General features: G+C 31.7%; 1 protein-coding gene across 1 annotated transcript; it reads right to left on the bottom strand.

Moving 5' to 3' along the window:
* Positions 1 to 1,000: 1,000 nt before the first annotated feature.
* On the bottom strand, positions 1,001 to 4,997 carry LOC148603626 (uncharacterized). The gene is made up of 5 exons (XM_088552741.1): positions 4,737 to 4,997; positions 4,181 to 4,291; positions 3,062 to 3,137; positions 1,525 to 1,781; positions 1,001 to 1,210 (listed from the first exon to the last, which is right to left on the bottom strand). Exons 1-5 carry the CDS (start codon positions 4,875 to 4,877, stop codon positions 1,166 to 1,168), a joined length of 630 nt encoding a protein of 209 aa, XP_088408867.1. The 5' UTR covers positions 4,878 to 4,997; the 3' UTR covers positions 1,001 to 1,165.
* Between the last annotated feature and the right edge of the window lie 12,242 nt (positions 4,998 to 17,239).

Raw genomic sequence — 17,239 nt, 5'->3', positions numbered from 1 at the left:
GCATGCAATACTAAAATATTTATCAACTCGAAAGGATACACAAGCGTGCCGTAATTAAAATAATATGAATAAACAAAATGTCATTTCCTCTGTTTGCTTGAAAATGTCTATTTTTAAACACATTAATATCAATGGAAAAGTCCGTGGAAATAAATGACCGAATTCTACAAAGAAGGGTTCAGTATAGACAGGTTTCACTGTGTACGTGGTACAAAAATGTACGCACGTTGACAAAACGTTCAGTGTAGACAAGTGTTAGTGTGTACTCAAATAGGCAAGTCGTATAACGTAATTGTTCCAAAGAGTAATCAAGGGAACCAAACTCAATGGTAGATTTACGAAGAACCATTAAATGAAGATTATTCAACAAGGAAAATTCGGAGTTATCTCGCTTCTAATATGCATCAAATATATAAAAGAAACGGCATATTTTTTATACATGTATGCAAGGAAAAATAAAGTGATATACTCAACACTATCAACAAAAAAACCCCTTTAATTTTTATATGAGGTAGGCTATAAATTCCAATTCCCAGCGTAATGTTCATATTTTGTTTAAAACTACGATAATTTGAATAACTTACAAATTTCAAATTCCAAAAAATAAAAACATGGTCACAAGTTAAATACCTTCACGTTGATTATATACAAACCGACAGTATTTGATATAATAAGTTTCAAATGCATTCAAGCCGATGATGTTAATTTGATCCTAATGTTGAAGAAAACCGTACGTTGAAGTAGCTTAATGACATACAAAACCAATAGCTTTAGAACGAACAGTAGTCTTTTAATCGGTAGCACCTGTACAGTATTTCATTTTTCTTTCTACACTTCTTATGTGGAAGACGAATTAATACACCAATCTGTTGCACTATATGTAATTAATTCCGATAAAACAATCTGTGTTTGTCATACTAACAGAACCAGGACACTGACGTGTCATTGAATGATGGACAAATTAAGCTACACTTTGAACAAAGATAAAGTATATTTGAAATAAGTTCAAAAATTTATTGAGTGATGGACAAATTAAGCTACACTTTGAACAAAGATAAAGTATATTTGAAATAAGTTCAAAAATAAGAAAAAATAATTGGCACATTCAATATGTTGAAAAGGAATCTCCTCATTTTCCTGTCGATTGTTTGTCGTTTCTGATAAATTAAATGTTAAAAAGTTGTTGATGAAGCTTCAGATAATGGGCCTCCTGTAAAGAAAAAAAGTTATCAACTAGTTTGTATGCAGAGTACTTGACGGAAAGACACAGTAAGTACAGTAAGGTTTAGATCCACCCCTCAAAAATTGGGTACACACAATTGCACAAGTAAACAGTCATTTTTCTGGGCATTACAACAAAAAACTACCCCCTTTTTTAATAGTTAATTTTAGTCGCAGATATATGTAGATCTATGATTCACTTAAAATAAATGTGTTTAATGGGCACATTTCACAATGCCTTAATCTACAATGCATCACAGCATATTAAACAAAACAACAACAGTACAAAAAATGATGAAATACCTGATCATTAGGTATCACAGCTGATTTACATGCAGGCGGAGGATTGAAGATGGTCTGATTTGTAACACCAGATTTCAGACCTGTCAGCATATATTCAACCGAGACAAATGTGTACACCTGAATCCGGAGGGGAGCACAAGTGTCCTTCATTACAGTTAAAGTGACTTCTGCCAATGGTTCTTTTATTTTGAAGACATCGATGTTGATATGCTCTGCGTCGTACCCATAATAACTTGCCGGTACCCTAGTCGCATTTTCTAATTTGAAACAAAAACAAAATTAAAGATAAGCAATATAGAAAGGATATTTATTCATCCCATCATTGCATCGTATAATATCTAGATAAGGGTTCAGCTTTATGTGTATAGGATTTTTAACTTATGATATATTGTAATAACGCATGACTTTCTTTATTTTGTTGACACACCCGTCAGAATCAGAATAAAGGATATTTATTCATCCCATACAGATGTTTATGGATAATTTCAAAATCTTTTCAATTTACATTAGGAAGGTAAGTACTATTTATATGTTTATGCTCATAGATTGCATTTTCCATACCGACCCGTTGACAAGTGACTTTTATACTAAGGCCAGGAGCTTTTTCGATGGTTGATGCAGTAATCAATATAATATAACATGCATTGTTCCTATTTTTTAACTCTGAAGGTCTATCCCAACTCTGAAATATATGCAAGGCTACAAATTTGCTAGCAATCGTTGTCGATCCAACAACCGATTGAAAGCTCTTTTCTACTGTGAAATTTTTGGCAACATCATAAACAATCTAGACAACTACAGCGATGTCAACAACCGGTATAAAAATAACGTTATCATTCACCAGCTGAATGATGATTTCCTGCAAATATATTTGGAATAGGGAATGGTGAAGGGAATAGAAAATTTGTGTTGAGGATCTTATTTTGAATTTGAAAAATGGTAAAATATTTTTTATTAATATAAAACTATATTGGTTTTCTTTTTTTCCAAACATAGTCAATATGGTGGGAAATCTAATAGTGTAAATCATCATTGGTTATGTAAGAGTAATCAAGGGAACCAAGGTTATAGAATAATAGAATAAAAATAAATTATACTAGGGTGTTTTATAGGTAATTAGGATGGGGAAAATGGGGACTTTGGAATGGGGGATGTTTTGGTTGGTATATGATGTAAATATAGCGTTTAAACTAGTACAGCCTTGCATCGAATCTAAGGTATTTTTTGACTTAGTTGTACACGTATAAAATATTGATCCTCTCTGTACATGCTATGATTTCCATGATGGTGTACTAGCAGTTAGAGGGTAGAAGTACTGATATCATATTACACACGTGTACAGACTCATGTATTCAAATATGCAGCTAAGCATTAATTCTTGGGTTTTGACTGACTTAAAATACTAGTATGTATGCATATGTATAATGTTCTTTGCTTAAGCATTTTATATTGATCATCATGATTTAATGCTATATGTACTGGTAGTGAGATTGTAGTTTTCGACATATATATTTAAATAAGAAATTAAAATACTTACTAGGGATGCAAGAAAACATTTTCGAACCAATTCTGCTAGTTGTACATTTCCCGTTCAAAACCACGTACTGAATATGCTATAAAACAAAACGAATGGCGTGGTTTTTCATTCATAACCAATATTTATATATCTGTACTTTCAAAATTATGCCAAGGCCAAGTATGAAATAGATGTGTCTTCATGCAGAATATCAAATGATAAATCATATTGATTTGAACAAAGAATATCAGTAAAGACGTTATTGAATTAACAAAGGGTAGATTAAGACCTACCACATTTTCCAACAATTCACCAAATTTCCTAGTTTTTCGTCAATTTCAGTTGGTTGGAAACGTGAATTGGCTGTACTCAAATGTTTAATTATATTAGCTAACCATATTTTATTTAAGAAATGATTAACTGTTATTTAGATATTTGATCACTTTCTAAAATATACATATCATTTGGGCAAAAATTATGGTTTGTGAAACTTCTTTATATCTCTCTCACTAGTAATTGCTATTTTTGTTGCCCTTTCAAAATTCAAAGACAACAGATACATAGGCAAAAACGTAGAGCGGAACACAAGCAGTAGTATTGCTTTTGCAGCCAGTCGGTTACTTGATATTCTGTAACTTTCCAAGACTCTGGTACGCAGACACAGATATTTTGATTCTAATAATTAATTAGCCTTTCTCATTTGAAACGCCTCTACTCGGACACTATGCCAGATTCCTAAAAAAATGTGCAGAGTGGAAGACATTAAAACCAAGTACTATGTTTAAAAAAGATAGCCGACGGAGTAAAAATTTGTTCTTTTTACATATAATTTCCTACTTTCTACATTTCATTCAATATAACACATGCCACGCAGTTTCAGTTTTCGATACGGCTTTTTGACCGCCACTGAGTTATTAGTATTTGGCCAATCGGGAAAATTGCGATCAGGTGACTTGCGTTTCCATAGAAGAGCGTCTTTAAGGTCAAAGTGTAAAAAGCGAAATTATACCGACTGCGTCGGGAAAAAAATATGTCTGACAACAAGTGTTCAGGTTTCAAAATAGGGAAGTTTCTAATTAGATAAAGTCTTCTGTAATATTTCTTTTTAAATGTATTGAACTTTAAAACATAATTACTTACGTTCCTGTAGTCTTCAAGCACCTCCACTGTGGTAACATTTCGATCTTGACTCATCTTTCCTTTGAAGTAAATCATCTGTCTATTGATATCCATAGCAGCATATCCCTGGCCCTAAATAATAAAACAAAAGCATTTTTCATCTCCAGGTTTTTATGGTGCGTTTCTTAAACTACATTTTATGATATTTACTAAAGGAATAACGTCTATGTTGCAGAAATGTTATCAAAAGTCCTCTAGTGAACCGTTGCCCAGGGTCCAGAGAAAAATATAAACTTCAAACATGCTTTTTAACCTCCTTTAGACGATACATTATTTTACAAAAAAAAAAAAAACAAACAAACAAACAAAAAATAACATCAAAGTGCAGATGCAGAGATTTCAGAGTTTATATTCAATTAGCATTCAATTAGTTCAAAGGTCTTTTATTTAGGTTATTTGATTAGCTTCGTTAATAATATTGTAAATTTAATTTATTGTGTTATTACTAGCACAACACTAAAGATATAATTGTCAGTGGATAAGAGAAAATAAAAAAAAAATTTTATCATGTACTTACAAATACATATGTCGGTTTACCAATATAATTAAAGAGTGTTATTTCCAATTGCCCCTCAAAACTTTTCGGAAAACAACATGGTTGTACTGTATGCAAAGCAACAACTACGGCAAACACAAACAAGCTGGATACTTTTCCCATTGCTTCTGTCTGTTGGAGAAATATTGATGATGAGAGTGACTTGTTTTGCAGTATTTATAGTCCTGTGTGTCCGGATACTTTACATTTTGTATGATACAACATCATTGTATCGTATGATATCTAGATAAGGGTTCAGCTTTATATGTACAGGATTTTTAACTGATAATATATTGTTATAATCATGACTTTCTGTTTTTTTTTGTTGACACACCCGTCAAAATCAAATTGTCGCATCATAAACGGATGTGAAGATGGTGTTACTAAGGTTTGTTTTATGTTTAAAATTTCGAAATGTTCTGAACCAATTCTACAGTGAAACCAACGGTTACCATGGATAAAGCAAAATCAAAACTCGTCAATAAAATACTAAACAAAAACACTAGACATAGAGCCATTTTACCACAGTACAGTTATAAACATTTAAGTCGAAATTTATTCGTTACACTGAGGCGGATATAAACACTTAGGTATAACACTGAGATTATTAAAGTGCATTATTATTGTGCATCGGAAATGGGGATTTTGAGTCAGCAGATTGGGATATCAGTTTTTTAAGTTTTTATTAATAGGAAATAGGTATAAAATTTACTAAAAATGACAGATTAAATGTTGAAGAATTTAAACTGAAAAATTTAATTTGGTAATAAAAATAATTGATAGAAAAGTGTGCAGTGGGAATTCTATGAGGGAATGAGGATATTTTATGAGGAATGAGGATTTTTTTTTGAGGAATGAGGATTTTTTTTTGAGGAATGAGTATTTTTTTTATGCGGGAATGAGGATTTTTCTATGAGGGATGAGAATTTGTCTATGAGAAATGAGGATATTTATTGAGGGAATGAGGATTTTTATATGAAGAATGAGGATTCTTCTATGAGGAGTGAGGATTTTTCTATAAGGACTATAAGGAATGAGGATTTTTATTATGAGGGATGAGGATTTTTCTGTCAGGGAATGACCATTTGTTTTATCTGAAATGGGGATAGAGTATGGTGTAAGTTTGTTTACCATTTAAGAGATGAATCATGGTTTGGTTCGGTCAAAAAATCTCATTTAAGACATCAGTACTGTAAAACAATGCTTGCACTGAAAGAAATTTTTATAGTGACATTTGAACTTAAACTGCATAATTAAGGCCTTTTTGATCTTTCAATGTAATATTCCTTTTATTTTTATACCAGAATCATTGCCTGATGACAGATACTATTTATACAAATAAACATGAGGTAAGTCGAAGATAAATACCCTCAAAGGAAATACTTAATTGATATAAAAGGGTATACTTACCATACCCTTGACTTTTCCTCTTGTTCTGTTCATAACAACAAGTGATACTCTTTCTAAAATTTGTATGGTTCAATACTAGAATATATCAATTACATTTGATACTTTGTTTTCATTCCGAAATACCATGATGTGCGATTGCAAATGTCTAACTACTACTAGATTAATCTAGTGATGCCATGGAAGTGTATTCTGTCGTAGTCCCAACACAGTTAAAATGTCATTGTTTAATTTTTAAAAACAAGTACCAAGTTTAGGGATATAATTTTGCATATGTTATAAAAATCTTCTCGACCCCAGTTCTTGTTGGCTTAACATATGTAACTTTTCGTTTTGAATTTAGAAACTGATATTAGTTGTTCTAAAATGTTTCAAGAAGCTTATTACATTTGAAATATGCAGAATGAATTGATATGGTGAAACGCAACAAATTCACTAGCGTGTAACCTGAACCCAAAATAGTAAATATTTTCAGAGAACATCAAAATATCTGAAGCAATGTAAACACACCTTTAAAAAAGCTCTGAAAGGTATCGACACTAAAAGTAAAGAAAAAGACTCCACGGTGATGACAATTCTTCAAAATCAAATTTAAAGTAATATAACGACATGAAAACACATTAAAGATCAACTGACTGTGGACAGGAACATGAAATCTGTGGTTGGATTGACCTAATTTTTAAGGTCTTCACTATCCACTACCCTCACGGTAAACAATGAACTGAAACAACAAACAAATACACCATGATATTCACTCAATAGCCCATCGAATTCTCGAAGGAACAGTTGTTGAAACTGCTTGAGTAAAAAGACAGATTAGGAAGAGAAAGTGTTCGGTGTAGCTTTCTGATAATCTAATTTATAATTCAGAGTGACATTATTTGGACTACATTATGGTGGTTCTTGTAACGACCACATGTACATTCTAAAGAAAGAAAGATACCCCGTGCTACTTGATGAAGAATTGCAATTTTAGAATGTTCACCAGTTATTTGTTACATTTGCAAGGTCAATCAAAATGAAGGATGTTGAAAAATAAACAGGAATCAGTTTTAAGCAGACTTTTTAAAATTTTTCAAACGACATGTATCGAACTTAATTTGATCTTTTTTTTTCAAATTTTCCAACATATTTTATGCCTTTATCAGTATCATCAGAGATATGGACACTTTGATTGGAAATACTACTTTATGTCAATACAAGAAGCCTGCGATATTTTCAAATTGTATGGCTTTAATTCAAGATTACATTACATGTATAACTGAAATATATCGCCAACTTTAATTTACAATAAAAAGTTAATGTCACATTTTAAAGATAAATATAGATGAATAAAGAACAAATCAAACGTGTCAATAGGATAGAAAGTGAGGCCCAAATCTCGATTTTCATCAGGGTAGAAAAGAACTTGACAAACTTAGAAAACTTCTACAGTCTAAAAAGAGGGGTACTCTTTAATGTATTGTGTCTAAAAACTTCATATACAAACAATGTCAAACACGGTATCGATCAAATGCAAAGAGGGATAACTACGTTGCAAAAGACGATTATATAATTGAATAATACATGTCAAAAGCTGTGTCACATGCTGTATCAACTGAATCGTATATTATTCCAATGGCCACCGTTATATCACATATTTTGACCATACATCAAGTATGGTCTGTGAAAAGCTGCGATATAGGGTATACGATATACGTGTAGACTGTGATAAAGGGTATGCGATATGGGTCTAGAGGTGTGATATAGGGTATGTGATATAAGTGTAGAGGTGTGATATAGGGTATGCGATATAGGTCTAGAGGAGTGATATAGGGTATGCTATATAGGTCTATAGGTGTGATATAGGGTATGCGATATAGGTCTAGAAGAGTGATATAGGGTATTCTATATAGGTCTATAGGCGTGATAAATGGTAAACGATATAAGTGTAGAGGTGTGATATAGGGTATGCGATATAGGTCTAGAGGTGTGGTATAGGGTATGCGATATAGGTCTAGAGGTGTGATAAGGTATGCGATATATGTCTAGAGGTGTGATATAGGGTATGCGATATAGGTCTAGGTTGTGATATAGGGTATGCAATATACGTGTAGACTGTGATATAGGGTATGCGATATAGGTCTAGAGGTGTGATATAAGGTATGCGGTAAAGGTGTAGAGGTGTGATACAAGGTATGCGGTATAGGATAGATGATATAAGGTTTAAACAATCACTTATAAAGCATATACAAAAACGTTATATTTTAATCTAAATATATGATATTATGTTTTATAGTAGAATTTAATGTGCTATATCACATAGTTGGATTGAAGTTTATGTTTTTTGCTTATATCGATTTTAAGAGATTGTTTTAACCTTATATGGATTATATCTCATTACCTCTACCACAACCTGACCCTTTGTCAATTACAGAAATACTTTAAGTTGGAATCATTTATGACGTGATATGTTTCACAATTTTACCGAGTTATGCGGCAAAGGAAATGAAACCTGTATTCAATTTAAGAAACGGTATTCGAATGAGATTTAATTTCCCTACAACTCAAAATGCATGTATATCTATTAATGTCCATTTTTAATCATTAGTACTGTTTTAAAGCGAAATTGCCTCACTTAATGATATTTTGCCTTGTGTTATGTATGACATTTTATTGTGTATTGTTTATTGTATGTATTTTGCCTTTGGTATCATTCAATTCAAAATTTAGATGTTTAAATAAAATTTAAAAAATATAAACCCCATGAAGTATTAAAAAAAAACCTTGACAATCCACAAACAAAAATTCTGTTTCAGTAGAAAACACATAAGCTGAAGGCAGTATATGGTGAAGATATAAAAGTTTAATTTCTATATTGATAGCATCCTTTCCTTTGATCTTAATTCTTCAGTTTTCATATAGTTAAGAACCCCAGTAGTGTTCAGATACCTAGTCTTTAATGTGGTTATCTACGAGATTATACAGCTTTTATTACACACTTAGTGATAGAGAGAAATTTGAAGTTAAATTTTAAAAGTGAAGAAGTCTTTTCAATACATCCAAGTAAAATAGGCTTTGTTTAATAATCTACGTTTTTTATGCAGTCAGAATCACAAACCAACTGAGACTTTTTTATTATTCAATGATGACATCATTCACAAAGGACAAAAGTAAGGGTTCAAATTAGTTACAAATATGTTAACACATTGAACCTGGTGGAAATACATGTCCATTTTTGTGGTTTTTTTAACAATTCATGTGCAAATGAGCCACAATTGAAGAAGTTTAATCATCCTCCTGCAAAACAAAACCAAAACTAATTATAAATGAACTAATTTAAATAAACATGTTTGTATATAACTGAGAGTACATATTTAATAGGATAACGGTCTAGTCTTTTATTTAAACAGAGTTGCATGTGTAACCAATAATACTCCTAAAGAGATACCTGTTATTAACATTTGTTTGCTGGTGTCTTGGTACCTAATAAACATGAAACGGATTGTTGGCTGGCTTACTTGGCCATTATATCAACATTCTGTATTTGCGTCCCGTGATTTGCAGCACATAACTTCCTGTAAGACTGAATACAATCGGATCCTCAGCGTTACTTTGGTGATAGTCTAAATTCGTATTGTTTACCTTTATATTGACTTCGTCATATAATAGCGATGAACCAACAGTTATGATTTACTAATGGTATATTTTGTATATTTCTGAAATTCTTTTGTTGGATGTTTAAGAAAGCAGAAAACACAAAGCAACGGAATAAGAAAATCCCGAAACAAAGCGGTGGCATACCTGATTCCTATACATCATAACTGAGTAACGCGGAAATTTGAAGATTGTTTGATTTCTTACACCAGACTTGAAATCAGTCAGCATAAAATCATACGATTAAAATGTGTCTGAAACCGTAGGGGAGCACAACTGTCCTTTATTAAAATAAATCACTCTAGTGGGTCTTTAATATTGTAGACATCATTGTTGATATGCTGTGCGTCATATCCATAATGACATGTCTGTACTCAACTCCCATTTTCTAATAGAAAAAACAGCAATAAATGACATTGAAATGAAGGTTAAAACATGGTACATTGTCAAATATTCACTAACGATAATGAACCTACTGTAGTATATGTATTATATACTGAATGCTGTCAAAGAACACCACAATCACATAACATATAAAATATATAAAAATCAATGCTTGCTAACACCGCATTTCAGGTTAAGAATTGTTGGGTACATTTGTTATGATTTGGTTACACATATAAGAATACTTACTGGGCACACAGGTGAATATATTTAACTGAAGTTTTTGTTTGACACATTTCCCGGTCCTTACTTAGCACCGAATTCGCTATAAACATATTAATGGTATATGATTTATTTTGAATACATATTATGTATTTATATACACTAATAACAAAAAATACTACGGTAAAATGTCATGTTAGGCCCACTACAAGAGAAAATAATTTATGATCCTGAATAATAGCTTTGAAAAAATAATTTTATTACGTTTCAATGCTAGAATTATACTTCAATTTTTTAAATTTCAACACACATTTTCCTCGAAACTATTCCAGTTATGAAAAAAAAATGTAAGACTATGTAGGATAAACAATGAAAAACTTAAAATATGACTTACAAAATGAAAATAAATCAATTACATCATTGTAGTCCAATAGCACTTTAGCTGTTTAGCAACTCTGAACCTACAACAATCAAACTTCAAATTTTCATAAGTGATAACCGGCATTCATGGTGTGTGTTCTTCAAAAATTGTAAGTTCAGGTACAACGTCATGAGTTTTTATTTTTTTAAACTTTAGCCGACTTCACATTTTTTTTCTTTCGGTTTTGATACATATCCCATTCCAATATGTTTTAAATCTATCTTGAGTTTTAATGGGAATAATTTAAGTCCGTAACACTTTTCACAATAATAGACATATTACGATATTGATGTATTGATATGATAGCATTAAAACGTATGATTTTTCAACACTGTATACTTCTATTCCATACACAGTTAAAATCCTGACTTAAAAACATTATACATCGTTGTTTTTTCCAAAAAAATATGGTACACCTAGATATAAATATATAGTTCTTGGTAGAGTTTCCTCATACTTTGTAAGAAATAATTCCAAATCATCTTCCAAATATACAAAGGAAATGCTGGAATTTTTAATCGACAACATATTTGTCCAGTGCGGTGGACGTGTTTTTCAACAAACAGTCGGCATTCCAATAGGAACAAATTGTGCTCATTCACTTGCTGACCTATTCCTTCACTCTTATGAGACTGACTTTATAGCTGATCTGATAGAAAGAATATCGTTTGGGTTGATCCTTTAATTTCAGTTTCCGCTATATAGATGACGTATTATCTTTTAACAATCCTTATTACGGGGATTTGATGCATCGCATCTACACCAAAGACCTTGAGATAAAGGATACTACAGACACTATTTTCATTCAAAATTGTCAACTTTCCTTTCTTCTGTGGCAAAATCCCTTCAGCACCTGCGTATGGAGTGTTCATATCATAACTCATACGTTATGCCATATTTGTAAGTATATTGGATATGAAACTATATAAAACTAATGTTTTTTTTATTTTTCCTTTTCAGTCGGCATTGATATTTTTAGTTAACATTAAGCATAAACAACGAAAGAGGACAGAAAAAACTATATCACGTTGAACAAATCAGTTTTCATGGCGCAGATGGATACACCGTAACGATCCACGAGTTCATGATGACGGCCATAAAACTTTTGTAGTGATGACCTCAATCTTGGAACAACATAACCCTGATCCAGAAGCCTATTTGTTAGAATTCTAGCGCGATACAAAAAGTCTGCGTTGTCTCGGCAAGCTCTGGCATAACGTATGAGTGGTGATATGAACACTTCGTACGCAGGTGCTGTTACAATGTATTTGATTATACGTTTAACAAGCAACAATTAAATTAATTTCTATTTCATGTTTTAAAACTTGTTTTAAGAGGACTACCAATGTAATGTTATTCTTTTGAATTTGATTGTTTAAGTGTGCGATCGTTTGTTATCGGGGAAAAAGATAACAAACATAATGATGTTTGTTAATATGAATACATTATAGATTTGATAGGCTGAAAGATTAAAATATGACAGTACAAGATATGAAAAAATGATGAGTTAACATCTCAATCCTGGATTGTATCCACGAATGTTTATTGAAAGCCGTTTGTTTTAGATGGGCGCCGTAGATTTTGCGCGTTATACGATCAAGTTAAAAGCTTCATTTCAAAATTCAAGTTTTGTCACATGAGAATTATTCGTAAACCATATCATAAAAATATGTAAACTATCATGTGATTTTTTTTTCTAATGACTAAGCGCGAATTATTCAATCAACTGATCCAGTTATTCATGACTGTAAAAGGCATGTCCATAGATATGCAGGGTCTACAAGGGACAATATATTCACAGTATAGTTTGAAATAATTGGAAATTGTTATATAATATGCTACTGAGGAATAAAGAGTAGTCTTAATCAAACATCGAGGATAATTTAACATTTGGAGAACAAGAGATTTATCTAGTTTTAGATATGTATTTCTTAAGCTTGATTTAATACAACAGTTTTTCCATAGCTTTTCATTTTGGGTATTCCAGCTTTCTAGTTTTTTTTATCAGTATTTCTTTACCGAAATGATGAATGAAATCATAAGTCACATGCTATGATGTGGTTTGTATTGATTATAAGTTCAAAATTATATTTCTGGCGCTTCTTTTAATTTGTACTTTCAATTGTGAGAAAAAAACCCTTGCTCCTTTTCCACGTTGGTGTTTTTGTACATAAGTATACAACAGCTTAAACAAATAAAATCTGATGAAAACTAACTGAAATCAATTGTATGCAGACCTTTCATTATAATCACATAATGCAACTGTATTATATCGTTTTCCCCCAAATTCTCTAAAGTAACTTCGTCCTAAAATAAACACAGTCCTGTGATCTATTCAATATATGCGAATTTTACTGTTAAATACATGTTTGTAACTGAAATATTGCACAAATATACAGCATAATTTTATCTAGAAGCCATTTAAAACGAAACTCGACAGAAATGAAAGAGGAATAACTCCATTTGAATAGCCGATTAAGGTTTTCAAATAGCATCTAATTTTGTGTGTAATTGCTTGATAAGCTGCAGTATTCGTGTACAACGAAGAATTATGTAAATGAAAAACTCAATAGGGAAGCACACAAGAATTTATATCTGTTTTTCAAAACTATAAAATGAAAATGCTATAAGCTTTTTTAAAAATATAGAAAAGGAAGATGTTGTATGACTAGCAATGATATAAGCAAGGAACAGTTCACCACACGGTCTTCAATGATTAGCAAACCCCATATCATAAAGCAAGCTTTAAAAGGCTGAAAATAATTATGTGAATTTGTTCATAAAAGACGAAAATATACAACAACACAAGATTGACTAATCCACCATGAATGGAACATTGCTCCACTACATGTAATTTTATTTTGTATAATGTATAGAATTTTATTATGTTTTTTTCTGTGTTCCCTTCAGTGTTGTATTTGATTAAATCATTTAACTATTAAGGAAAGTATATTATTGCTGTTACAACATTAATCTATATAATCATGATTCGATATGTTTCACAGCAGAATATTTACCCGCAAATGCATCCAAAGATATTGTAAAGTAAATTACAATATAACACAAGTCACAGAAAAGCTTAAAACTCGTGTCGTATTTTTGTTTGACGTCTTGTCTTCCTTAGTTTTTATGTTATTTTCTTTATTTTGTTAGATATATTGTGTACAAATATGATTTCTGTTTCTTGATTTCACGTTTAAGATTGTATTTTATGTATTTGAATTGTTCGAACAGGAACAGGAAATATTGATACTCCTAAGGTATGAGGGTCAAATAAACTTACTATTCCCCGAATATACAGTCAGTAAGTGTTTTTTTATACAGTAACTAAACCGATCCGTGTAACAAAAAATGCGATCGGGCATCGGTCAACAATCAGTTTCCGGTAAGTCATCGATGCGTCAAACCGATCTCTTTAACAGAGTGGTCAATGTATTTTACTGGAATTATTGTTTTGTTTTGTTTTGTTTTGTTTTGTTTTGTTTTTTTTTTTGGCAATTTGCATATATTTGCATAATGTTATATACTCAAACATAAATTTATACCTTTATTTGTCATTTCTTTTATTTAAAACAGATCTTACGTCATTTAACATAATAAAACTGCGATCAGATCGGTCACCGGTCATCGGTCATCGATCCGTCAGCGATCAATCAGTCAACGGTCATCGATCCGTCAAATCGTTGCGTGGATCGGTTGAAGGACTGTACCGGAAGAGAAAACAGACACAAATTTATACCACAGACTGAGAGAGACAACATATTAGATCCCAGGGAATAGGTAACTCTATATATTATTTACCTTGAGGAGACTACAGTCACACAAATCGATCTGCTGACTGGGCACCGTCTATAATGTTTTTTGTCGTCTTACTGAAATTTGAAATCTTAGGACTCAACCTTGAAAAACAATTAATGCCGAGAATTCCGAATGGAGTGTAAAAAAAACTAAAAATGAAAATTCTGTGAAATATAATTCAACTCATCAGAATATTAAAACTATTCACATATTTGTATATACAGAAAAAGAATACTGACGTATATTAAAAGACAATATTCTCTTTTTTTCTGAAGACGAGAGTGTCACATATGATAATCAGTTTGTGCTCAATTGAACTACTGTGAAAGTACTTTAATTCGTGGGTACCAGTTGTCGTGGTTTAGGGGAAATTGATGAGTTCGTGGATTCATTGAATTCGTTGATTCGACAACTCCATCATACAAACAAATGGAAAATTTCTTTTTCGTTGAGAACCAAATTTCGTGGTTTACCAAACCCACGAAATCCATGAATATTGGTACGCAACGAACAATAATACTCTCACAGTAATAAACATATAGCAATCACATAACAATCTATGAATACATACGATAGTCAAATGAGTATGATATAATGCCTTTTATTGTGGCTTGGAAACATATAAAAATCATATGAAGAGAAAATATAAGATTATAATAATAATCATACGTAAACTGAAATTTATTTCTACATCATGCCGGATTCATGTGACAACCATATGTTGTAAACCATATGATTCTTATGTGTAGCACTTTTGGCAATGTATGTCGATGGCATTTTTAAAAGACAATCACGTTTATCGCATCTAAATATTGAAATGCTAATAGAAGTTCAGTATATGGCTTAATTTTTTGACATTACCCGATTAACTTATACCAGATAACAAGTCATAGCGTTATTATTTATAGTCGCTGCACAAAAATAACTTTGATAAGCTTTGAAGCTACGTCGCTTTTAATATCTACTGCTAAAGTTATACATCAAAGGTAACAGGGTGTAGACGAAACCCTCTTGAACATCTATCATTTCATAAACGTTTTAAGTTTTAGGGTATCGGTTTTCTTGGTTTGTGTGGTTTGACCGAACTACAAATTCAAATTCCGACAAAATTTCAACATTCCACTTAGTCATACCTTAAGGAAGTACAGACATTTTGAATACCAATTTAATGCTGCCTACAAATAAAAGTTCCTTCAAAGCTTAAAAAAATGATGCACCGAAGCTGAACAACCCTTTCTGATTAAGATAGCTTAACTCCATGAACTCGTTGATCGTTACCGTGTTTACATCTGCTCCATGAAAACTGATTTGTTCAATGTGTCATAGGTTTCCTTTCTTTTTTCATCTACGCGGACTTAACTTTTTATGATCAACTCGGCGGGTATTTCTAGAAAAGCAAAACAGAGGACGTTTACCCTCCCGGTGCACCTGGTCCATGCTCCCAATGTGTCCGAGTTACTCATTTACTTTTGTTGCTTTGTATGTATTATTTTGGTTATTTTATGTTCTTTGTTGTGTTTTCCATGTCTGGTCGTTGTCCCTGGAATACATTCGTTTGCTTTCCGCTAGAATCTGGGTTCCCTTGATTACTCTTTACACAATTTGACTTGAGACAATTAAAACCAAAAGATATCACTCTGATTTAGCCTCTCAATCGGCTTTGCTCTAAGATTAGTATCCTAACAGAGTTGAAACACAGCTAAAGTGCGTTTTTTGTAGATGTTTAAATGATATGATACAGAACCTATATATCTATGTGCAACAGGGTGAAAAAGGTATTTTTATCGAATATAAGTTATAACATTCGGAAAATCTTGGTTTCACAATTAGACCATGTTTTAAGTGATTTTGATAAAAACTCAAACGAAATGAAAAAAACAATAATAATTAATTGAACTGTGACGTGCCTCAAGAGTCTTTAGACCACCGCCATGGTAAAACGTTGACGCCGTATTGATAAACATAGACGTATGACAGTCTTATTTTCCACGTTCTTAAAATGTTTTACAACGTCACAACAGCATTTTGGTCAATAACGGTCACAATTTCATGCAACACCTACGTTGCGCTAATAACTCATATATTTTAGCAATATAATACAAAACCATTTTTCGGTTTTGCCCTTCAATCTTTAAAACGTTAATCGAGTAATGTTCACAAGATGTAGGTATTCACTAACATCCTGATGTGATTTTTTTACTACAGAAGTATGTAAAAAAGGGCGCGAATATTTGTGAACGCTTAAATTGAAAATCTTTTCTCATGAAATAAATTGAAATTTAAGACCATAAAAATAGATATAATCCGCTGAAACGTAACAGGTTTCACTAAATTGCTTTATTTAAGTTTTGTTTTTAAAGTGAAGCAAGGAGTCAATTTGGAATTCAAAATACGAGGCAGGTGTTATATATATATATATATATATATATATATATATATATCATATATATATATATATATATATATATATATATATATATATATATAGCATATATATATTGTAATAAAGATCCTTACTCGATATGCTAACTGCAAGTCTGACTAAAATCAGGATCTTAGTGCTCCTAAGATGATATGTTTAACTCATAGTTATTACGGTTATGCAAGCTTCGCCCTC

This window comes from Perna viridis, chromosome 11 (assembly GCF_037379345.1).
Source record: "Perna viridis isolate PV_CMFRI_1.1 ecotype Kerala chromosome 11, ASM3737934v1, whole genome shotgun sequence".
Lineage (NCBI taxonomy): Eukaryota > Metazoa > Mollusca > Bivalvia > Mytilida > Mytilidae > Perna > Perna viridis.
This window is presented reverse-complemented; position numbering and strand designations above follow the sequence as displayed.